The sequence below is a fragment of the Chrysochloris asiatica genome, unplaced genomic scaffold, assembly GCF_000296735.1.
Source record: "Chrysochloris asiatica unplaced genomic scaffold, ChrAsi1.0 scaffold00026, whole genome shotgun sequence".
Classification (NCBI taxonomy): domain Eukaryota; kingdom Metazoa; phylum Chordata; class Mammalia; order Afrosoricida; family Chrysochloridae; genus Chrysochloris; species Chrysochloris asiatica.
This window is the reverse complement of record NW_006408544.1, coordinates 3,799,503-3,825,900: the sequence shown is the minus strand read 5'-3', so window position 1 is coordinate 3,825,900 and position 26,398 is coordinate 3,799,503. Positions and strand designations below refer to the sequence as shown.

Genomic DNA, 26,398 nt, shown 5'->3' with positions numbered 1-26,398 from the left:
AGTCTAACATGTAAGTTATAAATACTCACCAATCATTTATTAAATAAAGTAAGATAATGACTAATCCCTCCAGGAAATATTCTTCCCAATATAAAAATCCAAGAAATTTACCAACTTAACAAAACACCAAGAATAAAGTACGAATCATTTTAAACACCACTACCTAAAGTTAACCACTGCAAACATTTTGGTAAATATTTGTCCAGAATTCTCTCTCTGCATTGAATACATCTATGAATGTGTACGTATAAGTTTACTTACATATGGCCTCAATATATGCTCCACACTATCCTCAACATCTTCTATGTCAATAAAATCAGAACTGTATGATCATTTTACACGACTACACAGTATTCTATCCTGTGGATGTGTCACTATTTCTTTAATCTTTAACTATCTACTGAGTGATAAACATTACTATTTCCAATTTTCATTCTTCATTCAACAAATATTTACTAACTATATGGCATATGAACTCCTGGAGTGGTGCTATAGGGTATGTACTGGACTGTGAACCACAATGGTCCAAACCCACCAGCTGCTCCTCGGAAACCCTATACAGGGTCGCTATGAGTTGGAACTGACTGGATGGCACTTAACAACAACAAAAGCACCTATATTATATGACAAGTACTGTTCTGGTAGCGTAGTGGTTACGAGTCGGGTTGTGAACCGCAAGGTCAGCAGTTTGAAACTACCAGCTGCTCCACGGGAGAAAGATGAGGCTTTCTGCTCCCGTAAAGATTTACAGCCTCGGAAACCCTGTAAAGGGTCACTATGAGTCAGAATTGACTCCATGGCACATAACAACAACAACAATAACTGTTCTAAGTTCCAGGGATACAGTAATGAATAAGATAGGCAAAGCTCCTGGTTAAATGAAGGCTACATTCTCAATTCTAGTGGGAGGTGAAAATACACAAGCAAATGAACAGATAATTTGAAAGAGGAATGAATGCTAAGAAGGAATTAGGGCATGGTGGCATAACAGAAAAGGGCTAGGGGTAAAGGAAGTGAATTAACTTCAGATAAAGTGGTCCTGGAAGATCTTTTGAGGACGTGGTATTTGAACAGAGATCTGAAGACAATTAAGCAAAGCAAGGTCAGAGCATTTTGGGCAGAAGCAGCAATGAGTACAAAGGCCTTGAAGCAGAAAGGGGCCAGTGTGGCTTGAGGGCAGTGAGTGAGGGACAACTGGAGTAATGTGAACCTGGAGAGGTATTAGGCATCAGTGCATCATTCTTAGTGCACTGTTGGCAATACAGAGTTGGCACTGTAAAGCCACTTCAGAGATTTTAAGGGAAATAAAACATGATGCAATTTACAGCTTTGAAACATCACCTTAACTATAATGTGGGGGAAAGACTGTTGGGAGGTTAAAAAAGAAAACAAAGAGTAGAGGGAGCTCAGTAAGGAAAGGTTTGCCAGTCTTGAGCAGGGAGGATGGTACCTTGGACAGTGGTACTAGAGAAAGGCGGCTGGAACAATTTTGAAGATAGAAAAAGGGGAAGGGGAAGAAAAGGATCAAGAGGATTCCTAGTTTTGAGGCTTGACCAGCTGGGTAACTGGAGAAGAAACATTGGGAAATGGGAGCGGAATAAGGTGTTTTTTTGAGGGGTGGGTGAGGAGAACAAAGATTTTATTTCCAGATACCATAGGCTTCACATACCCAGGCAGCTGACCTTTTAAATAACATGAATTCAATGGCAATAAACGGGTCTAACATACTCACAAGGTAGTCAACAGTCTCAGGTAAGAAAAATTCATTCTGTGCTGTGTCATGTTACAAAGGATGGGGAGCACTCACATTTTGCCAGTCTTCCACTGTCCTCACAGATCCCTCTGAGGCATAATTAGTCACACAATGTTTTGCTCCCACCCATTTAAGGTCTTTTATCAAAAACAATGGAATTGTCTGCCTTGTTAGCTCTAGAGGACATAAAGAAACAGTGGTAGGGGCTAGGAAAGAAACCGCTTATTGGTAGGAGTTGGACTTCCATGATTTACTTCTGATTTCTTCAGCGAATGGAGAGAGGGAGAAAAGGGCAACAACCCTAGTGGACCACAAAGAAAATGAACATTAGGACATAATTTGCCTCTCTCTTCATCAACCTTCCTCTTCATCAACCTTCCTCTTCTACTCTTTCCAAGATAAAGGAACTGTTCAAACCCACCAGCGGCTCCTCCTTGGAAACCCTACAGAGAGTCACCATGAGTCACCAAGGAGAAATATTGCATAGGACCACTACTGTAAAAGGCAAAGAAAATTAACCCATACTAAAGGGGCAGGGGGAATTCTTTGCTGGTTACCGGGTTGTGGGAGTTGGGATGAGGGGAGGGAGGGGAAGGCTAGGTGCTGACAACCAGGGGCCAGGCTTGTGGGGTATACCATTTGGTTGGTTGATGATGCATGGAGGGGACTGTAATCATGGCAATGTAACGATATACAAGAGGATGAATATAAAGCTAACGTATTCCCGTGTAAACTATTAAATAATTCACAAAAACATTAAAAAAAAAAATCAGTTGTGCAACCCTACCTTTAGTCAATGTGATATTTCCATTAAATTAAGCACCTTCTCTCATTCTTCCTCTTGTTGTTGTTGTTAGGTGCCATCGAGTCGGTACTGACTCAGCAACCCTGTGCACAACAGAATGAAACACTGCCCCGTCCTGGGCCAACTTCACAATTGTTGCCATGCTTGAGCCCATTGATGCTACCACTTTGCCAATCCATCTCGCTGGGGAGTAGGGGGGTTTCCTATTTTTCTTTGACCCTCCACCTTACCAAACATGATACCATTCTCCAGCAACTGGTCCCCCTGACAATACGTCCGAAGTATGTGAGATTAAGTTTGGCCATCCTGGCCTCCAAGGAGCACTCTGGTTGAGCTACTTCCAACACAGATCTGTTGGTTCTTTTGGCAGCCCATGGTACTTTGAATATTCTCCTCCAACACCATAACTCAAGTGCATTAATTCTTCTATGGTCTTCCTTATTCACTGTCCAGCTTTTGCATGCATATGAGGTTATTGAAAATACCATGGCTTGGGTAGGCACATCTGAGTCTGCAAGCTGACATCCTGGCTCATTAACACTTTGAAAAGGTCTTGTGCATCAGATTTGCCTAATGCAATACATCATTTGACTTCTTAACTGCTGCTTCCATGAGTGCTGATAGTTGATCCAAGAAGAATGAAGTCCTTGACAACGTCAATCTTTTCTCTATTGATAAGAATGTTGTTTATTGATCCAGTGGTGAGGATTTTTGTTTTCTTTACATTTAGATACAATCCATACCGAAGGCTGTGTTCTTTGATCTTCATCAGTAAATGTTTCAAGTCCTCTTCACTTTCAGCAAGCAAGGTTGTATCATCTTATTATCACAGGTTGAAAATGAGTCTTCCTCTAATCCTGATGCCATGTTTTTCTTCACATAACCCAGATTCTCAAATTATTTACTCAGCATACAGATTGAATAAGTATGGTGAAAGAATACAACCCTGTTGCATACCTTTGTTAATTTTAAACTATTCAGTGTTTCCATGTTCTGTTTGAATAGCTGGCTCTTGATGCATGTACAGATTCCTCATGAGCACAGTTAAGTGTTCAGGAATACTCATACTTTGCAATGTTGTCCATAGCTTGTCATGATCCACACAATCGAAAGCCTTTGTGTATCAATAAAGCACAGGTAAACATCTTTCTGGTATTCTCTGCTTTCAGCCAAGATCCATCTGACATCAGCAATGATATCCCTCATCCCACATCCTCTTCTGAATCCGGCTTGAACCTCTGGAAGTTCTCTGTTAGTGCATGGTTGCAGCCATTTCTGTATTACCTTTAGTAAAACTTTATTTATATGGGATATCAAAGAGATTGTCCAATGATTTCCGCATTCCGTTGGGTCACCTCTCTTTGGAATGGGCACAAATAAGGATCTCTTCCAATCAGTTGGGCAGATAGTTGTCTTCCAAACTTCTTTACAGAGATGAGCAAGTGCCTCCAGTGCTGCCTTACTTGCTTGAAAGATTTCAATTTTTATCCCATCAATTATTGGTGCTTTGTTCTTTGATAATTGCTTCAATGCACCTTGGACTTCTTCCTTCAGTATCAATGGCTCTTGATCATCCTTCTTCTAGCCCCTAATAACCACTGATATACTTTGTTCCCTATATGTTGTTGTTAGGTGCCATCGAGTCGGTACCGACTCATAGCGACCTTATGCACAGCAGAACAAAACACTGCCCGATCCTGGGCCAACCTCACTACTGCTGCAAAGTTTCCCTACATGAGGGGCCGTCAAAACGTTCATGGAAAATGTAATTGAAAGATAATGGAATTTTATACAGGTTTTTTTAAACCCCTTTGTTCCTTTGCCTTTTTATACAAGTAATACAATATTTATTCTTTTTTGATTGACTTATTTTACTTACCATACTATCCATCAGCTCCATCCACACTAGGTATGCATCAAGACTTCATTTGTAAATGTGTCCTTTGGTTGTTTAAGCAGTTACATATTTCTGTGTGTTTTTGTGTACATCAAAAAAGGGGACTGTAATCATTACAATGAAACAAGATATGCTGGGTTGAGTGTAAAACTGATGTTCTGCCATGTTGACTGTCACTCACTTCACAATAAAAGCTCTAAAAAAAAAAATTCAGGACAGAATAAAAATGTACTTTAAAAAAGTATTTATTCCTCATGAGAAAAATAAATCACTTAAAAAAAAAAACAACCAAACAGACTTCATTTCTTCTACTGACTGAACAGTATTCTACTGTATGTATGTACCACATTTTGTTTATCCATTCGTCTGTTGACAACAACCTGGGTTGTTTCCAATTTTGTGCAATTACAAACAATGCTGCTGTGAGTACTTTTATACATAAATATCCAAGAGGGTTTCGTTTAATATTAAATTATTTCAAATAAACAGTAATTTGGAAAATGAAAGCTAATTTAGATTTTCTAAGGAGTTTTATAACTTTCTCTGTACAGGTCTTATGCATCTTTAGTTAGATATATTCCTAAGTACTTTCAATTTCTGATGCTAGCTTAAGTGTTTTTTTTTTTAATTCTTTTTTCTATATACATTTTACTACCATATGCTGCTCTTGTATAGAAATGCAATTGACATTTATCCACTGGTTTCTATACCTAAACTTCTGGCTAACATCTCAGATTAATTCTGAAAATTATTCTCTGGTTTCCTGTTGGTTTTCTATGGACACTGTCTTATCATCTACAAATAACGGCAGTTTCTCTTTCCTTTCTCCAATCCTTTTAACTTTTACTTCTTTGGTTTGCCTTATGGATCTAGCCAAGAACGTCAAAAATATTAAATAGTAGCACAAATAGTAGACAATAATTTTATTAGATTTCAAAGGGAATGTTTTGTTACATTAAAATTGATCAGTCTTTGCAAGTATGAATAGAGACAATTTTTTTTGTCTAAGAACTCTTTCTCTCTGTCCACTCTTTCTTAAACTGCATTCTCCTGCCTCAGCATTTCATCCAAGGATGCCTTACAGATGCAAGGTATGAGACAAAAAAGGTGACAAAGAGAACATATTGGATCTAGAGTCAGAGATGGGTGACACTAGGCAGGTTACTTCTTCACCTCTTTGGACATTATTTTCTTTATGTATAATTTAAAATATACTTTCTACTTTTTAAAGTGACTTGAAGGGATATTCAAGTGTGAAGCACCAAGCATAGTTTTGGCATCTAGTAGGTACTCAGTAAATAATGGTAGCTGTAACTATATTCTCTGAGCATCTTTCCCCTTATCCACATTGCTATAACTGCCTGAGTCGCAATGCTACTTTGTGATATATCAATCTAGTGCTTTCAAGGACAGCAAAATAGATTAACTACCCTCAATACGCCTACAAGCTCTCCCCAGTATTCATAGGCCACATCTATGGGACAGGGCTCATTACCTTCATCTAAAATCAGAGGCTTGATGCATATAGCTACTCTTCTCACAAAGTAAAGCCATTTTGGGGCTCCCCTAGGGAGCCAATGGCAGCAAGCTGAAGAATCAAAGCCAGCTCACTCTCTGCTCACTGCCAATAAGCATAGTGAAGTGCAGAAGGTATACTGCCAGACCTGGGAAAGTCAAGGTCTTTTGAGCCTGGGTGATTCTTTGTCAAGGTGTGTATGTGTGTCAATTTGTGCACCCTGAGCTGTAGATACAGGGAAGAGCATACATGGCTTTGACTGTATGTGCTTTGGTATAAGTACACAGTAAAATGTGGTAGTGCTCACCTGGCAGGGCTGTGTATATAAGCACATGTAAGCATAGATGTGCAATGCTGAGTGTACATCTTCAGGGAACTGTGATGCTTTCACCAGCCTGGCATTTTATGGAGAGTTCAGATGATTGTCTATCCCAGGATACCCAGAGCTTGGGATCGCTGAGTGTTCTATGCTCCATTCTTTCATATGACAAACATCCTTTCATACAAACCTGAGGAGCAGCATCTATTGTAAACTTCTTAGTTTACACTTTTAAAGCAACTGGAAAGGTCTTCTGGATGATGTATCCCACTGCTGCTGCCTAGGCCCCGAGTCACAGAAAAGGCTTCTGAGATATACCAGATAGCCCCCCATACCATTAGGCTCCACTGTAAAATGGCCAGTGCTTAGAGCTGATAGAGGATGATAGAGGGGAAGGGTTGGTACCTGAGCCTAGTGTTTGTCCAGCGGAGTCAAAGGAAAGAACCACTGAATCTGCAACACAAGAGGACAAGTTCATTTCTTTCTCCTTCTTATAGCAAAAAGCAAAAACAAAAACCAAGTTCCCCACTGACTCTGACAAACCCAGCACGGAGAGCCTTCAAGTCCCCATCTACCCATCCACGAATGCTGAGCCCAGCACCCACTGTCTCCTGCCATTGGGAGGAACAGCTCAGGGTAGGGCCAGGCCCTGTTTACTTCAGAGGCAACCTGCCAAATAAGGGAACAAATTTATGTCTTTTTGTAGTTGAAGAAAGAAAACATGCCTCCCGAGTCTAATTAAAGGCAGCATTTCCCCTTTGACTTTTCCCTTTCTTCTCTTAGCCACATATTCAATTATTTACTTGATTATTTCTTCCAAGATAGCCTTAAAGTAACCTTAAGAATTTATAATATATAGTAGAATGAAAATAAATGAAGAAGCCATAGAAAGGGAAAGTATTATATAGTCAAGGGAATGTTAGTGCATAAAAAGCATGCCATGAGGATCTCTATAAATGATACAGGGAGAGGGCAAGGAGGGCCTGAGTTTAAAAAACAAAGGTGAAAGCAAACAGGCATAAGATGCAGTGTCCAAAATTCATTCATTCAAACAACAAATATTTATTGAACATCTACTGGGTGTAAGATACGGTAATATGACTCCGAGATACAGCAGCAATCAAGAAAAGCACAGCCCCTACTCTCATGGACCTCCCTGTCATGGGTTTGGTGGGGGTTGGATTTGTACTGTGGAGTCAGTTCCAACTCCTAACAACCCTGTATAGGGTTTCTGAAGCTGTAAATCTTTATGGAGAAAGCCTCATCTTTCTCCTATGGAGCAGCTGGTTTAGGGGGAAAATTGTAAATAATTATTTAACTAAACAATGATTATGTTCAAAAGACAGGAAAAAAGTGCTGTGCATGTCTGTATTAGGGACTAGACCTCATTTGGGAGGAGAACCACACCTAGGAGGTACTGGAGAGCGAAGGTTTCCCAGAAGAAGTGACACATAAACCAATAATGGAAGAATTAAGGGTTAAACCTGACCTGAATGGAATGGGGCGTTCCAGGCTAAGGCAATGCTGTGCTGTAGGCCCTGAAGCAAGAAGGAGCAGAGTGCTTCAGTGCAATGGAAAGGCCAAAGCTCCCAAGCAAATTCTAACAGTCATCAGACAAAAAATCCTCTTGTGGGTCTTACTGAAGGGGATATTCTTTATTATTAATGTGAACCTTATGTGGCTCTTCATTATAACATGTGACAATGCAAAACAATGGCATAAAGCCAATGTACACAGCGGTTGTAATTGTAAGTAACATCTGAATCCACTACTAGCCTATCAACGCCACACAGGCAGACACGTGCTCTGCTTTAGTCACTGCTGCACTCTCAGCATACCAGCTGACACTCAGTAACAGTGTCTTAGGAAATGAATGGGTAGCATACCTTTCAGGCCATCCTTCCTAAGTACCTAGTCTCACAGCCAAGCGTGTACTATGAACTGGGTGGCAGAGAGTTGAACAATGTGGCTTCTGATAAGGACCCAGTGAGGGCAGATCTTCTGTACTGTCACTTTAGGGAAGGCTCCATATACTTGGAATTCTATCAAGGAAAAACTGAGTTGACATCTTTTTACAAAAATCTAGATGCAGAATTAGGATTCTTAATCTCAACAGATAGCTAAACAATCAATGGCTAACTTGTACCAATCCTATGCTTTATCAGCATTTCTCATGTCTCTGTCTTCTCAATGTTACTGTCCTTTTAGAAGAGAAATCTCTGTTCTCTCTCACTAAAAAACAAAAAAAACCCAAAAAAATTTATTGAGGTATAATTTACATACCATAAAACTCACTCTTTTTAAGCATAAATTCAATACTTTTTAGAAAATTTACAGAGTTGCACAATCATAACCACAGTCCATTTTAGAGCATTTTCGTTACCCTGAAAGATTTCTCCTATTCATTTACAGTCACTCCCAGTCCCCTCCCCTAGCCCTGGTAACCAGTAACTCACTGTCTCTATGAACAAGCCTTTTCTGGACATTTCCCAATCATCTTTTGCTGAGATTGTTTTTAATAGTTTCCCAGCCACACCCCTGCCGCCAACCTATGTATACTTCCACCCATCCTTTATGATGCTGTATGAGAGGGCTTCAAAAAATCTGTGGAAAAATGAAATTATGAGATAATGCAACTTTTCCACGAACTTTCTGAAGCCTCCTTGCACGATTTTTCTAAAAGTATACCTGACTGAATCTCTGCTCTTGATTAAAACCCATCAGTGACTCCCTGTGGCCTGTAAAATGTCTTCAGCATTTTACTTCACTTGCCCTTTCAAATACACTTCATATTCCAGATATGCCAAACTTCTTATATTTCCTCAATAACGTTAGTTTTCCATGAATCCCTCTTCCTTCGGTAAGCCTTCTCTGTTCAGTTGTATCACTCTCTTCTTCAGGCCATCAACGGCACTTCTGTGTTGTTGTTGTTAAGTGCCATCAAGTTGCTTCCAAACCATAGTGACCCTGTCTAGGGTTTCCAAGGAGTGGCTGGTGAGCTTGGGCTGCCGACCTTGTGATTCAAACCAACCTAGCAGTCCAGCACATAATCCCCAGTGCCACGTCACTGTACTTCTATACTGTACTGTAAGCCTTGCTTACTTCTCTTTTTCACTCACAAACTGCAAGTTCCCTGGGGACAAGAACTGTCTTACTCATCTCTATTTTTATTAAATATGTTTATTAAGCAAAGCAATAAACTAGTTAATAACCTTCATTTCATTCAAAGGTGAAGTTAACTGAGTTATTATTTCACAAGTTGGGGGTTATCGATTCTTATTCAGTTTCAAATCAACCTTGACCTGTCTTTGTACTGTGACACTTCAGGGGTGCAAGCCTGGTCTCACCTTAGAAAGTGAGAAACACTCACACAAAGAGCCTTATTTCACGGTGGGGGGGGGAGGATGATAAAAGTGTCCTATACTTCTCATTTAGGTGAGAGGTCACACTCATAGCAAGTACCTATTGTGTGCCAGGAGTTTTGGGGTGGCGCTATAGGACAACACTGGACTGCTAACCACAAGGTTCTTAGAAATAAGGAGGCCACTGCCTAGGATGAACAACAATCCTAACAGTAACTCATAGGGTTATTGTAGTTAACAAGTATTTTTACAGTTATAATTTTCCTCTTTGTATTTATGAATAATCCTTGAATAATCACTTTTAAACTTTATCATGCAAATGCAAAGAAGTAAGACTATACTCTAAATGTCAATAGTGGTTGTCTCTGGGTGGTAGAATTAAAAGTAATTTTTATTCTCCATATTTTTGCAAAATTTCTACTGTGAACATGTATTACTTGTATCATCAAGGGGAAGATGTTAAAAAAAGAACTCTCTAATCCAGCTCTAGGACTTTAACCTCTAAATCAATAGTACCAAGGCAGAAAATGCAATGCTCTTGAAAGCGTCTCTTACTTCTTGTATATACAGACACGCTCTTCAGCAATTCCTAAATGGACTGGGATTTTCTTTTTACCTTTTCTTCTCCCTTCCCTCCCACAAATAGTATCAAGTGCCTATCATGTACCAAGAGTTTTGGTGTGGCACTGTAGGATAACACTAGACTGCTGATCACAAGGTCCATGGTTCAAACACACCAGCCACTCCTCAGAAACCCTATATAGGGTCACTACGAGTCAAAACTGACTCGGTAGCACTTAACAACAGCAACAACATTATGTGGCAGGCTCTGTAACATACATTATAGATATGGAAACAAATAAGACAGCATCTCTGCCTTGCTACCAAAAAAAGACAGCAGACATTTGAAACAAAAATAAAGTGTGGTAAGGGTATGCAGGGGGCAGCCACCTAACAGGTGTCTCTGAAACATCTTTGAACATGGAATGCTACTAAGAGCAGGAGTCTTTACACTGAAGAAGTGAGAGAGGAGACATTTCATGAGGCAATTAGTGACACATTCACATTTTGTGTACGTTTTAATGAATCTGAGTAGTAAAACTTCAACAGCTAAAGGGAAAACTCAGTATCCAACAAACTGAGAAGTTTGTTGTGCAAGCTACAGAGCAAGCATGCACAAACTTCTCCCTCTCAGGCTAACAAATATGTCATTTTTATTTCAAGCAGCCCAGGTTCCAGCTTTTCCAGGCTTTTGGACCAGAGGGAGCCATGTGGTGTGCTATACAAGTGACCAAACAAAATTCCAGACCAAATACAACAGAGCCTTGCTGCACGTGACTTTCTTCAATGAGGAAACCTAGAATTTACTGGAAATCTTTTATTATGGTCAGATGTTTCCTGTGTCTGGTTTCTAAAGAATACAATAAAAGGACTATACAGAGAATATGTCAATAATTGGGCTCAGTCTTTTCAGCCACTGGAGAACTTACCAGAACTCAAATTATGGAGTAAATAAGCTACTTTTGGGGGTACTATCTGTCATAGCACATATTCAACATATAGCTTATGCTCCCCACACTATGTTGTAAGCCCTAGGTATAGAAGGGATTTAAAAAATAATTGTTCCCTCAAGTAGTTTACAGTCTAGCAGGTAAAATAAAGACATATATAAAGCTAAGCAAAATAAACAGGAATTAAAATAAGAGTAATGAGAAAGATTACTGTTCATTCCTTTAACAAATTTTTAAATGAGTAACTACTCTATACACCAGGTATGGTGCTATAGGATAAGCACTTGACTTCTAATCATAAGGCAGGAGGCTCCAACCCATCAGCCACTCCTTGGAAATCCTATACATTGCTGCTCCAAGTTGGAAGTGACTCAACAGCATTTAATAACAACCACATTTTATACTAGGCTTAGGATACAATGGTGAAAAGAATGAAAATGTTCCTATTTTCAAGGAACTTACATTTTAGTCAGAAAGATTTAAAAAAGCAAACAAACAGGTAAACAAATACATGAACAAAGTTCCAATGGTTAGTGGTATGAAGACTACTGAACCATGCAATCGTGACCAAGGTTATAACTTGTTCTTTTTGTTGTTAAGTGCCATCGAGTCACTTCCGACTCATAGAGAGGGTAGTTAGGGAGGTTTCTTGTAGGAGGTGACAGGCTAAAACCTGAAAAAATAAGCCAGCTAAGGAAAGTCTACAATAAGAAAGTCCAAGACAGTCGAAGCGGAGCAACCCTGCCACAATTAAGGAACAGAGAGAAGGCCAGTGATGCTGGGTAAGGTGCACAGAAAGTACCGGAAGGTGGAAAAATGAAGACAGAGAGGAAAACTGACGCCAGATTTGTAGGGGACCTTATAGGTAAGATGTAGGGATTGTACCTCCAGAGCAATGAGAAGCCCTACTTAACACCAGGGGTGTAACATGATCTGATTTATATTTCTAAATATAGACTTTGGCTGCTATATGAAAACTAAATAGATTATTTTGGCAACAGAATAAAAGACACATTAGGGGAGAGAGAGAATGAAAGTAGGGAGATCAATAAGGAGGATAGCACATCATTCCAGATGAGAAGGGAGGGTGGGCTAAACCACAGCAGAGGCAGTTAAGAATGGAGAAAAAAAGATGAGAAACAAAAAAAAAATGGTGTAAAGGTCAAAGGTAGAGGACTAAGTGACTCACTAGACATTAGTGAAAAATAACAAAAGAGGAAAACCATACTCAAATTTTGGACTTCAACAAATAAACAGATGTGGAGTTTTGCTTGATCTAGACTGGTCTCTTAATTGAAACCACATGTCCCTGTCCGCTGGTCACTGATGACGGTACCATGGGTGGGCTCCTGACCCAAAGGAATGCAATCCACAGACTAATCATCCATCTAGGAGGCAGACAGGTTCCACCTGTTAGAGAGATGGACTAGAAAGCAGAGAGATGCTGGGGCAGTTGGGAGGCGACAAAGCAGGCAAACAAAGAAGAACAAGAAGTGGGAAGCTATAAGCTTAGCTTGATGCAGGGCCCTGCTGTCCATGTGAGTGGTAGAGCATCAGAATGATGTTGAGGGTGCCGCAAGACAGACAACTTAGAGAGCTGCCTTAGATACAGAACTTTCTCCACGTTCCAGTGTCTATAGCAGACAGCTATTTCCATGGATCCTTGTTTTCCGAGAAGGCCTAGGTGTATGGCTTTTCCTTAGCTCCCATGAGGCTTGGCCTGTGTTTGGAGCTATCTACAGTCTGAGTAGGCTTGCCTATTCTGCATTCCAGTCCTCAAGCTTTAATACCATGGCATCTCTCTGCTGATAACTGAGTGGAAGAGGCAGACCTGACACCAAGCTGAATCTGCTCTGGAGGTACAACTTGCCCCCCAACAGGTCTGACTCAGAAGGCTCCACTCAGATCTTGGTCAAAGCTGTGTTCTTCACTCTAGCTTTATGGAAGAGCCCAAGAAGAGAACTGATGATTTAACAGCCACAAAGCCACCAGTGTCTTATTCTCATTTTTCCATTGTTGGATCCTAAAGTGATCTAATCCCTAAACTAATTTCATCCCTATCAACCTTAATTAGAAACAAACAAGCAAGCAAAACCTGAGTAAATGAAATTCCTAAAAATATACTTGGGAGGGAGAGGCCTGAGGACAGACAATAAAAGACAATAATAAATTTATAGAGATGTGGAGACATGGAAGAGATATCAGTAAAATACTCAGTTAAATAGGAGGAACAGAACAGAGGGCTCCAAGGAAGGTAAAAACGGATTACAAGAGTAAAATGTGGCAAAAGGTAAAAGAAGCTGGTAGCTGAAATGTGACTATAATGGGAACAATTTCTATACGATGATCAAATTGCAAGGACTCGGTTGTGCATGACTCTAAGAAGACTGTCTATGAAATAGACTTTTCTCAACAAATTTCTCCTTAGATTTCTTCCATGGGTTATAATTTAACAAATATATACATAAGACTAGGATCCCTGGTATGGTGCTGTAGGATAAAGCACTAGACCATAACGCAGATTTGAATCACAGGGTCAGCAGTTCAAAGCCATCAGCTGCTTCTTGGAAACCCCATGCACTTGGAACCAACTTGATGGTATGCAACAACAACAACACACATATAGAGTTCCTGGAGAAGGATATTATGCTTGGTAAAGTGGAGGGTCAGCATAAAGAGGAAGACCCCTAACGAGATGGGTTGGCACAGTAGCAATAGCAGTGTGCTCAAGCGTAATAACAATTGTAAGGATGGTGCAGGACTGGGCAGTGGGTTTCATTCTGCTATGCATAGGTCACTGTGAATCAGAGCTGACCTGACTGGCACCTAACAACAAAATATACAGTTCTTATTATGTTGAAAAGAATTTTATAAAAATCAGACATGGTTCCTGACAACTAGGAGTTTATGAACTACTGAAGACAGACAGAGATGCAATTGAGTATATTATAAGCCTCTAAAGATGTTGCTATAGGAGTTCAGATGTAATTTTTTCTTTTTTGGCTGGGAGAACTGGGAAGACATTGTGAAGATGGTATTTGAGTGATAATCTTGTAGGAGAGGCTTGTAGTAGGGTGGGAGTTGCTAAGGACAGGCACTGAAGCATGCAAAGAGAGGGGTGTGTGGTTTCAGGAAGGTAAAATCATACCTAATTAATAAATCAAAGTTTCTTCTTTCAGAAAGTAAAAATGCATGTGACCAAATGGAACCACTCAATACAATCTGCTTAGACTTTCAAAAAGGCTTTGACACATCAAAGAATATTTTTTAAAAGTGAGTCACAACGAAATTGAGGAAGAAACTGCTATGTCATACCAGAAGACAAAAGGCACTTGGCTGAGGATCAGGGGAAGGACAGTCCCTGGGGCATCGGTGCCCACACGGAGACCAGCAAGTCTGGGACTAGCTGGGATTCTACTACGTCTCTGCCTTTTAACAGGGTGGGGGGAGGCAAGAAGGGTGGTATTACTTACAAACACCTGTGTGTACAACAAAAGTAGCTGGAATAAAAACAGAACTACGCATGTACGGAACCAGAGTGAGACAGAACTCAGGAGCATGTGAACATTACAGGAGGAGTTCATGAAAAACTTCCATTACCATCAACTTTTTGAAGCCCCCTCATATTACTGTTGCCCTAGAAATAGGAAAGGACATTGATGAATGTAAAGTGAAAAGCAGTATTGCCAAGCACTGATGAGAGTTGTGTGAAATTGGCAGATCAGTGTGCTAGGCTATTTCCTCTCAAAAAAGCAGAATCTAAGAAAAAGATGGGCAGCTTCTGCCAGAGATGGGTATTTGTGGGACAATTCCAGGTCAAGAGTGTAAAGAAACTGAGGCTGCTACTGAAAGGATCCAACCTAGGTGAGGAGGAATGGAAATGACGTCAGAAAGGGACTAAGAAATGGAGAGATCAGGATGGGTTAAAACTCAACAGTCCAGAAGAGGTCAAGGACAGAGACCAACAGTGACTGACAGTAGCACATGGCATGACAGACAAGAGAACGAGCTCTTAGCCAGGCAGCCAACATTCTAAATGTGTGACTCTGTACAAGTTACTTAATCTTCTTGTTGCTGCTAGCTGCCATACAGTTTGGCTCCCACTCATGTCTACTATCTGGATGCACATGGAATGAAATGATGCCCAGTCTTGTGCTATTTCATGATTGGTTGTGAATTAAACCACTGTGATCTGTAAGTACTTCATAATCTTAAGCCAAAAACTAAAACCACTATTCGCAACTCGATTCCAACTCATGCTGTTGCTATTAGGGGCCAAGTCAGCTCCGACTCATAATTACACTGAGTACAACAGAGAAGAACACTGCCTGGTTCTGCACCATCCTCACTATCACTGCTATGCTCGAGCCCACTGTTTCAGCCACTGTGTCAATCCATCTCATTGAAGGTCTTCCCCAACTCTACTTTATCGAGCATGATGTTGTTTTCCATATGCCCAAATTATATGAGATGAAGTCTTCCTATCCTTATTATAAGGAGCATTTTGGCTGTACTTCCAACCCAGATTTGTTTGTTCTCTGGCAGCCTATGGTATATTAAATATTGTTCATCAACACCGTATTTCTTTATTCATTGCCGTTATTTTTGTCCATGGTGGCTCTATAGGATAAGTACTGGACTGCTAATCACAAGGTCAGTGGTTCAAGCCCACCGGCCATTGGGGTGAGAGAAAGATGAAGCTTTCTGCTCCTGTAAAGATTTGCAGCCTTGAAACCCTATACAAACACGGTCACTGTGAGTTGGAATGGACTTGACAGCACTTAACAACCACAACAACAACATTCACTGTCCCGATTTCACAAGCACATGAGGCAGCTGAAAATACCATGGTTTGGGTCAGACACACTGTAGTCCTTAAAGTGACATCTTTGCTTTTTAATAATTTAAAGAGATCTTTTACAGTAGATTTACCCAATGCAATGCATCATTTGAAAGGAAGAATAGGCTTGGCATTTCTCAAGCTGAAAGGACTGAAGAAAAAAAATCTAACTGTCAACTTGAAATATTGAATGATTCTATGTGTAAAATATTGACGGTTTCAGGGAGCATTAACATAAGAAAGGAGGAATACAAAGAGTCACCGTACTATAAATAATTGGTTGACATTCAATTATGTAAAGAGGTAGCAGATGATCAAGAACATATGATCAACAGGCAGTCCAAGGCTCTAGTAATTAGAATACCAATTGAAATGTTTAAACAAACTGATGCAGCACTGGAGGGCTCACTAGTCTATGCCAAGGAATTTGGATGGCCGCCACCTGGCCAAATGACTGGAAGAGGTCCATATTCATACCCATTCCAAAGAAAAATGATCCAACAGAATGTGGAAATTATCGAATAATATCACATGCAAGTAAAATTTTGCTGATGATAATTCAAAATAGTTGCAGTAGTACAGCAACAGGGAGCTGCCAGAAATGTAAGTCGGATATAGAAGAGGATGTGGAACAACAGATAGCACTACTGAGATCAGACGGATCTTGGCTGAAAGCATAAATACCAGATAGATGTTAACCTGTGCGAAGTAACTACGCAAAGGCAGTCTACTACGTTTATCCTAACGAATTATGATCCTCAAAAGCAGGGAAAAAATGCTCTAAGTTGATAAAGGATCAGCTCTACTTCTAGCTAAAAACCAAAAAAAATCACTGCCATCAAATGTATTCTGACTTAGACTGAACCTACAGGACAGAGTAGAAGTGTTTCACAGCATTTCCAAGATTGTAAATCTTTACAGAAGCAGACTGCTTCATCTTTCTCCTGCTGAGCAGTTAACTGATGGGTTCAAACTACCAACCTTTCAGTTCATACCCTAATGCTTAACCCACTGTACAACCAGGGTTCCTGAATGCAAGCTACAAGGCTAATTAAAATGCGGGAAGGGCCTATATCATATCTGCAATAATTGCCCAAGACATGGATTGAGGACCAAACACAAAAGCAAATACCTTTCAGTACACAATCACTGCTGAGACATGAAGCTTATTCAAGATACTTGAAGAAAAAGCAGGATCGGAGTATGATATGGTGTTTGCATAACATCCAAATCACATACCATCCTATTTTATAGAGAACATATTGTGCACGTTAAGGTATGCATGCCTATAATTATCAACAGAAAAAAATCATGAAGTAGCAATATAAACAAATTATCTAGAGAATTAGTGATAGATGCCAAACAAGTTTGCTAAAATAATTGAAAATGGATGTCTCTTAAGATAGGAAATCAAGCAGTGGTGATAATGGGGAAATGCTATTTCTTTACTGGTTATTGATCTTGCCAAATTATTTGCCTGTTTAAAAGTATGCCTGTGTATAATTTTAAACAACTACTAACTTGCACAAGCTGGAGCTTCAACTCTAGTTGATCTAGCTTCCTAACCCCTTGTGAGCTGCTGACTCCACCATATACCTTGGCCTGAAGGCACTCGGCTCTAGCTACATGGTAGCTCCCCCACTTAAGTGACACCCCACTCTACAAGGAAGCTTCCTGCCCAAAGTCACTCAGCTTTACTTGCTCTGTGGGCTGGGTATTCCGCTGCTCTGTCCTGTGATCTGACATTGGTTGGTTCTGCTGCTGCTGCAACTCCTCCTCTGCCACTTCTCTGATTTTTTTGTCCCTCAAATGAAAAGATTTAGTGTGTACGGTTCTCAGGGTCCAACGGACATGCTCCACTCCTGGCTCTTTTTCTTTGATGGCAGTGAGATCAGCCCTCCTGCTTTCAAGATGTTAAACCCACATTAGAATTTCAAGTTTTTACAACTGCAATGAGCTCTGCTGACATCCACAGTTGAATCATGTCACCCTATCAGTATCTTCTCCCACCTTCTCTTCCCCAGACCCAGGAGAGCAGAAACAATGTTTGGTGGGAGTTATAGATATGGTTAGAAGGGACGTTAGATAATTCACTACACTACACCCCTGTATGGTATACTCATCAATGTTGTTGTGGTTACGTACTGTTGAGAATTCGAGACTCATAGCAAGCCTGTATAGGGCTTTCAAGTAGCAGCTGGTGAGTCTGAACTGCCATCCTCACAGTCCAGTGCTTATCCTACAGCGCAACACCAATGAAACATCTATTAGATGCCTCACATTTGATCATATTAAAGTTAATGCTTTACTAAATATTGCCTTGTATAGTTTTGTGATTACTTTACTTAGATATGATCTATTAAAAAGAAATGAGCCAGAATAAAAGAAAATTAAATGAAAAACAAAAACAAATGATTACACTTTATCTGGATCCAGATTCAAACAAATGGTTATGAAAAGATAATTGGTGAGTTCTGAATGTGGGTTGGACACTAGAGGATAATAAAGGATTACTGTTAATATGAGATAATGACATGGCAGTTACATGCAAAAAAGTATAGTTATCTGTTAAAGATGCATGCTAAAGTACTAATGGGTAAAATGACATGATGTCTGGGATTTGCTTTTAAAATATTCCAATTAATAAAAATTGATACAAATCTGTGTGAGCGGGGCCTTCATTACACATACATGCCACAGTTGGACAGAATGAGACTATTGTTATTTGCCACATGGCATTTGCTCCCTCATCTGGGAAAAAGATGTACTTGGTAGGCTGTCATTAAAAGAATGTGGTAGATTCCATTCTCAAGAGCTAACTTAAGATTGAGAGAGGGAACACAAATGAAATATGTTCAATAGTTTTTATATTTCGTTGTGGAAATGTTGTCTGCCTACTAATTTATTTCTATTAAAAGAGTGAGGACACGTACTTCTTAGTGTCCCAGTTGAGACGCAGAAAGTTGTAAGTGGTTGTCATCACTGTCAATCATATGGATTAAGAGGGAAAGACATGGGATAAAACTGGAACCCTCATACACTGCTGGTATATCGATGTGTAGGTTGTAAATCTTTATGGCAGAAGCCAGTCTCATTTTTTGCTTGAGAAGCAGCTAGTGGGTTTGAACTAGTGACTTTATGGTTAGCAGTCCAGTCCTTACCTACAGCGTCACAGTTGCTTTGGAAAGTATCTGACAATATCTCTAAATATTAAATGATATGTTGTTGTGCCACTGAGTTGTTTCTGACTCATAGTGACACTATATAGGGGTTTCTGAGGAGCTGCTGGGGGTTTGAACTGCCAACCTTGCAGTTAGCAGTCCAGATCCCAAAGTGCTACAATAGGCTATCATGTCTGACTTAGCAATTCCGCACTGAAGTGTTCAAGAGAAACAAAAACACTGTTATGTTGTTAGGCGCCACTGGGTTGCTCTTACTCAGTGTAAAACAAAATGAAACACTGCCCAGTTCTGCATCAGCCTCACAGTTGTTATGTTTGAGCCCACTGTTGCAGTCACTGTATTAATCCATCTTGTTGTGGATCTTCCTCTTTTTCATTGACCCCTCAACTTTACCACTCACAATGTACTTTTCCAGGAATTGGTCCCTCCTGACAACAAGTTTAAAGTGTGTGAGACCAAGTCTTGTCATCCTTACTTCTAAAGTGCATCCTGACTGTACTTCTTCCAAGATAGATTTGTTTGTTTTTCTGATAGTCTATAGTACTTTCAATATTCTTCACCAACACCAGGAAAACATATGTCCACATAAAAACATGAACATGAATGTTCAAAGCAGCATTATTCATAATAGCTAAGAAGTAGATGAAATCCAAATATTTACAACTGATGAGTGGATAAATAAAGTAGGATATATCTATATGTAGCTCTGGTGTGGCACTATAGGATAAGCACTGGACTGCAAGGTCGGTTTGAACAGCAAGGTCAGCAGTTCAAACTCAGCAGATAATACCCACTTGACCTGGTTTCAATGACTGGATGATCAGAGCTCAACTAGAAGAAGAAAGAAGAGGGGAAAAAAAAAAAAAAGAGTAATCTGATACAATTTGATGAACTTAACCTACACCTATGGATACTGTAGCTCAAAAGAGGGAACAAATCTTTACAGCAAGTATCATTCCCACCCCCTCCATACACAGAGTAGACAGGGATGGGCAACTTGGACATTGGCCACCCAAGATGCGGCGGGGGAGCTTCTAAGGCAAGAAGTGACTGGCTATTAAGCTTTCATGAGGGACTCTAGATCCAGAGGGCATGGAGGAAGGTAGAATCTCCACTGAGTAGTATCCAATCTGTCTAGACAGGGCTGATGAAAGGAAATGCGGATAGGTCTCTTATGATACAACAGTGAATAACTGTTATCAGGACTTATTGTGAGGGTTGGAAATGTAAAGGTAGACATTTTATAGCAAGGAGGGGAGTGATTAACTTTGCAGTCTAAAAGCAGTTGTCCCTGGGACCATCAAGGGAGAAGAGCTGAGAGCGGGACCCTACACAGAGAAGCAGTGATGCCTGAGATGGAGGCAGAAACGATGACATGGAGAGATGGAGCAGCTGGGGACTTGAGATCCAGCGAGGGAGAGGGGCTGTGTGCTGACGACCGGGGGGCAGGCTTGTAGGGTATACCCTTTGGTTGGTTGATGATACATGGAGGGGACTGTAACCATGGCAATGTAACGATATACATTAGGATGAATGTAAAACTAATGTTCTGCCGTGTATACTATCACATAATTCACAACAAAACATTAAAAACAAAACAAAAAAAAAAATACTTATTGATGAAGATCAAAGACCACAGCCTTCGGTATAGGTTACACCTCAATGTAAAGAAAACAAAAATCCTCACCACTGGACCAATAACTAACATCCACACAAATGGAGATCGAAGTTGTCAAGGACTTCAGTTTGCTTGGATCAATAATCAACACTCATGGAAGCAGCAGTCAAGAAATCAAATGACATATTGCATTGGGTAAATCTGCTGCACAAGATCTTTTTAAAGTGTTGAAGAGCAAAGATGTCAGTTTGAGAACTAAGGCACACCTGATGCAAGCCATGGTATTCTCAGTAACCTTATATGCATGCCAAAGTTGGATAGTGAATAAGGAAAACCACAGAAGAATTGATACATTTGAGTTATGGTGTTGGAAGAGAATATTGAAAGTACCATGGAATGTCAAAACAACAAAATGATTTGTGTTGGAAGAAATAAAGCCAGAGTGCTCCTTAGAAGCCAGGATGGCCAGACTTCATCTTTCATACTTTGTACATATTGTCATTAGGGACCAGTCAATGGGGAAGGATATCATGTTCAATAAAGTGGAGGGTTGGAGAAAAAGAGGAAGACCCCCAGTGATATGGATTGGCACAGTGGCAGTAACAACGGGCTGAAATGTAGTAACACTTGTGAAGTTGGCCAATGATTGGGCAGTGTTTCATTCTGTTGTGCATAGGATAGCTATGAGTCAGTAGCAACTCGATTGCACCTAACAACAACTGAAGAGTGTACGATAATCCTATACAGGATTGCTATGAATCAGAACCAACTTGATAGCATTTAACAGCAATATCAATATCATACTAATAGAAGGCAAGGAAGAAAGAAACACCTTTTCTGATTTTTATCCTTTGTATTCTGAATCTTTCATTCATTAATTTCTTTATACATCCAAAGGGAAGTCAAAAAGTATTGCTACTATGGTTCCAGTTCATACATGCACAGGTTTATTCCAAATTAAACATATTTAAATATGTCTCTGCAATCAGTGGATGGCTGCACACAAATTCTCTAGGTAATACACTTGTCTTAAGTCTCTTGACGATATCTTCAAATAGAGAGCCAATCAAAACAGTGGCTTCTGAGTCTTCATATCAAGCAGCAATCTTATCCCTTTTGTATACAGATAGGGATGGGCAACTTTGATATTGATATTGGCTATCTAAAATGAGGGGGCAATAAAGGCGCGAAGTGACTGGCTTACAAGTTCTCAAGAGGGAGTTCAGTTTAAGAGTGTGCAGGGAAGGGTAGAGTCCCCACTGAATAGTATTCTTGTGATTCAATAGTAATTGTTCTCATAACTAATTGCGACTGTAAAGGTAGAGGTTTTGTAACAAAAAAGAGGGAGTAGTTAATCTTACAGTCCAGAAGCAGCGAACCCTAGGACCATCAAGGGAGAAGAATACGGGCAGAATGCAGAGAAGCAGTGACACCAGAGACAGAGGCAGAGATGAGGGCATGGAAAGAGGGAGGAGCTGAGGACTCTGGGTTCATTGTACGAGAGAGACTGGGAGCTGGTGGCCAGGAAGCAGGCTTGTAGAATGTGTTCTTTGGTTGTTTAAATGATTATATATTCCTGAGTATTTGTGTGTACATCCCCCCGACCCGCCCCTCCCCCCAAAAATACCCCAGAAGGAATGAAAGCAAATACTGTTGAATAATGATGCACAGAGGAGACTGTAATCAATGTAATGAAACGACGGTATAAAGCTGATGTTCTCCCATGTAAATTATCACTTAGTTCACAATAAAAACTTTAAAAAAAAAACCAGTGGCTTCTGCATGGAAATTCTGGGCCAGTTAAACTCAAGGCACAGAAGTCAACTTAAAAGGGTATGGAGAATCATTCCCACCCCCTTGGTACACAGGGTTGACAGGGATGGGCAACTTAGACATTGGCTACCCAAAATGGGGGAGGGGAGCTGCAAAGGCAAGAAGTGACTGGCTTACAAGTTTTCAATAGGGAAACTAGCTCCAGAGGGTGCGGGGAAAGGTAGACTTTTCACTGAATGGTTTCCAACCTGTCTGGACGAGGCTGGTGAAAGGGAATGGGGATAAGACTCTTGTGGTACAATAGTGAATAATTGCTATCAGGACTGATTGTGAGGGTTGGAAATGTAAAGGTAGACATTTTGTATCAAAAGGAGGGGAGTGGTTGATTTTGCAGTTCAGGAGCAGAGGTCCCTGGGACCATCAAGGGCAGAGTGCAGGACCATATCCAGAGAATCAGTGACACCAGAGATGGAGGCAGAGACAACGAGGTGGAGAGACGGAGTTGCTCGGGACTCTGGACTCAGGGAGGGAGAGGGTCTGTATGCTGACAACTAGGGGGCAGGCTTGCGGGGTGTACCCTTTGGTTGTTTAATGATGCATGGAAGGGTTGGTAATCATTGCAATGAAACGAAATACAATATGATGAATGTAAAGCTAATGTTCTTCCACATAAACTATCACATAATTCACAATAAAACTTCAAAAAAATAAAAAAGGTTATGGAGATTGTTTTTTGGACTTCCAAAGAGGTAATCTTTATACATTTTCTTGATGAATGCAGGGCAATCATGGGGGCTTATTATGAAGAAATATCAAGACAACTGAAAATGCAATGGAGAGAAAAATGGCCAGGAAGCTTGTGCTAAGGAATTTTTCCCCAGTACCACAATGCAACGGCTCATTCTCCAAGGTAGCAAGGGCTGTTCTATGAGAATTCCATTGGAAAATAAATATCTCATTTACCCTACAGCCCTGATATTGCCCTTAAGGTTTTTTGTTCCCCAAACTCAAAGAACATTGAAAAGGAACACAATTTGAGACCCTCAAGAATGCCAAAACTGAATTTTGACATGGTGTACAACCAAAGAGCACAGACTACTTCAGATAAGGGTTAGAAAGACAGAAACACTGCCTTCGGAAGTGTGTAAACCTAGATGAAGGATATAAAGAGAAGCAACATTCTGACTTTTGTTTAATAAAGGTTTCCATGGCTTTGTAGCAATTCTTTTTTACTTACTCTTATATGTATTTTTAATTAAGGGTTAGAAGAGAACTTTGCTTAATCTTTTACTAAGAATTTTCCTATAAGTATACTTTTGTATCCCCTGAAACAAAGGTTGTAAACTGTAGGTCCACAGATGTCTTATGTTTAGATGATCAAGTGTTTGAAAACATTTTAAATTTCTTGCCAACATTTACAAATAGATTTCATATAAAAATTGAGTTTCCCAGCTTCTCTTGAAATTTAGAAACACCTGGCAATAGAGAATAATGTCTTTTTCATCAGTAAAGATAAGAAATTTCGTTACTGATATCCAAGGTGCTCCAGAGACATGTTAATTAGCTGGTTCTCAGTCTAAAACTAGAGAAGGGATTTGTGGTTAAAGGATCGTGTAAGGAACAAGCAGACAGGGACTGGTTCCAATCTGAGGCAGAGGACAGAAATGTGTATCTTAATAATTTTAGGGCTCTCCATTCAGGTGACATCTTAGGCTGGAATTGTTGTTGTTAAGTGTCATCAAGTAGGTTCTGACTCATAAAGACCCTGTATAGGGTTTCCAAAGAGTGGCTGGTAGGTCTGAACCACTGACCTGTGGTTAGCAGTTCAGTGTTTATCCTACAGTGCCACACCTGCACAAACTCCTTACTATTTCCTCTACAGTGCCACACCTGCACAAATTCCTTACTATTTCCTTAACTTGTTGTTAAGTACCATCAAGTAGGTTCTGACTCATAAAGAGTGGCTGATAGGTTTGAACCGCTGACCTGTGGTTAGCAGTCCAGTGCTTATCCCACAGTGCCACACCTGCACGAACTCCTCACTATTTCCTCTCATGGCACCTCTATCTTTAGTGTGTAGAGCTTATTACAGATGTAATAGAACATTTACTTATGATTAATGTCTGTCTCTCCTCTAGATGAAAAAAACTCTAGTTGACATGCATTGTCTTCTTTACAATACACTTAGCACAGTACATGACACATAGCAGGCCCGCAATAATTATTTGTTAAATGAATTACTGGACAAATTACAAAAAGGGGCACAGAAATAGGTTATCTCAAAAATCCTCCCACTCACTCTTTCACTTTTAAAGGAAAACCAGATTCTATAAAGAATACAAACTTTCAAAACTATCCAAGATTTTTTTTTTAATTGTATTGTTGTTGTTGTTAAGTGCCATCGAGTCGGTTCCGACCCATAGCGACCCTGTATAGGGTTTCCGAGGGTGTAAATCTTTACGGGAGTAGAAAGCCTCATCTTTCTCCCGCGTAGCAGCTAGTAGTTTCGAACCGCTGACCTTAAGGTTCGCAGCCCGATTTGTAACCACTACGCTACCAGAGCTCCTAAAGCTACTATAAACATTAGTATTTGTATGGACATATATTGCCTTCTCTCTTGGGTAAATACCTAGGACATTGAATAGCACCATAGCATTACCTGATATAGTGCCTCATATGAGATGAAGGGCATTCAAACTAAGACTTGGGAAGAGCTGCCTCCTCAAAGTAGAGTGGACCCTAAGGACGTGGATAGCCTGTTCGGGACCTTCATTTACTGATGGGGTACAACTCAAAATGAGAAGAAATCACTTCTAAAATATATTAGTAATAGGAATGTGGAGTGTACGAAGGACAAAATCAATACCCTAGGCATCAGTGACATGAAATGGATACGTACTAGCCACTGTGAATCATTCAATCATATTGTTTGCTATGCAGGAAATGAAAACCTGAAGCGTGATGGCATTGCATTCATTTTCAAAAAAGAGTTTTTCAAGATCTGTCTTGAAGTACAATGCTACTTGTGATAGAATAATATCCACATGATTACAAGGAAAAGCAATTAATACATTTTATTCAAATTTACACACCAACCACGAAAGGCAGTGATGATAATACTGAAGACACTTCTACAACTTCTTTAGACTAAAGATGATCAAACATGCAATCAAGATTCATTGTTAATTACTGTTGAGTACAACGTCAAAGTTGGAAAGAAAGAGGAAGGGTCAGTAGTTGGAAAATAAGGCCTCTAGACAAGACGCTGGAGATAGCATGACAGAATTTTACAAGACCAATGACTTACACATTTGTTGTTGTTGTCAGGTGCCATCGAGTTGGTACTGACCAATAGTGACCTTATGCACAGCAGAACAAAACATTGCCCAATCCTGAGCCGATCTCACTATTGTTGCCATGCTTGAGGCCATCGATGCTGCCACTTGGCCAATCTATCTCGTTGGGGGTCTTCCTCTTTTTCTCTGACCCTCCACCTTACCAAGCATGATATCCTTCTGCAGCAAATGCTCCCTCCTGACAATATGTCCAAAGTATGAGAGACGAAGCTTGGCCATCTTGGCTTCTAAGGAGCACTTTCACTGCACTTCTTCCAAAATGGATCTATTGGTTCTTTTGGCAGCCCATGACACTTTCAATATTCTCCTCTAACACCATAGCTCAAAGACATCAATTCTTCTACAGTCTTCCTTATTCACTGTCCAGATTTTACATGCATATGAGATTATTGAAAATACCATGGCTTGGGTCAGGCGCACCTTAGTCCTCAAGCTGACATCTTTGCTCTTCAACACTTTAAAAAAG

General features: G+C 40.1%; 1 protein-coding gene across 4 annotated transcripts in view; it reads right to left on the bottom strand.

The window, feature by feature from the left end:
* ST3GAL3 (ST3 beta-galactoside alpha-2,3-sialyltransferase 3) overlaps positions 1-26,398 on the bottom strand; it is a 317,828-nt gene that overhangs the window by 200,626 nt on the left and 90,804 nt on the right. For 2 of the 4 annotated variants that reach the window (XM_006839670.1, XM_006839672.1), the window contains exon 3: positions 14,971-14,996. The exons of 1 other annotated variant lie outside the window; for it this stretch is intronic. In XM_006839670.1, the coding sequence (XP_006839733.1) occupies positions 14,971-14,996 (26 nt within the window). Of the gene's footprint in view, positions 1-3,769; positions 3,778-6,695; positions 6,744-14,970; positions 14,997-26,398 lie in introns of all 4 variants that reach the window. One more of the 4 variants, XM_006839671.1, reaches the window with a different exon arrangement.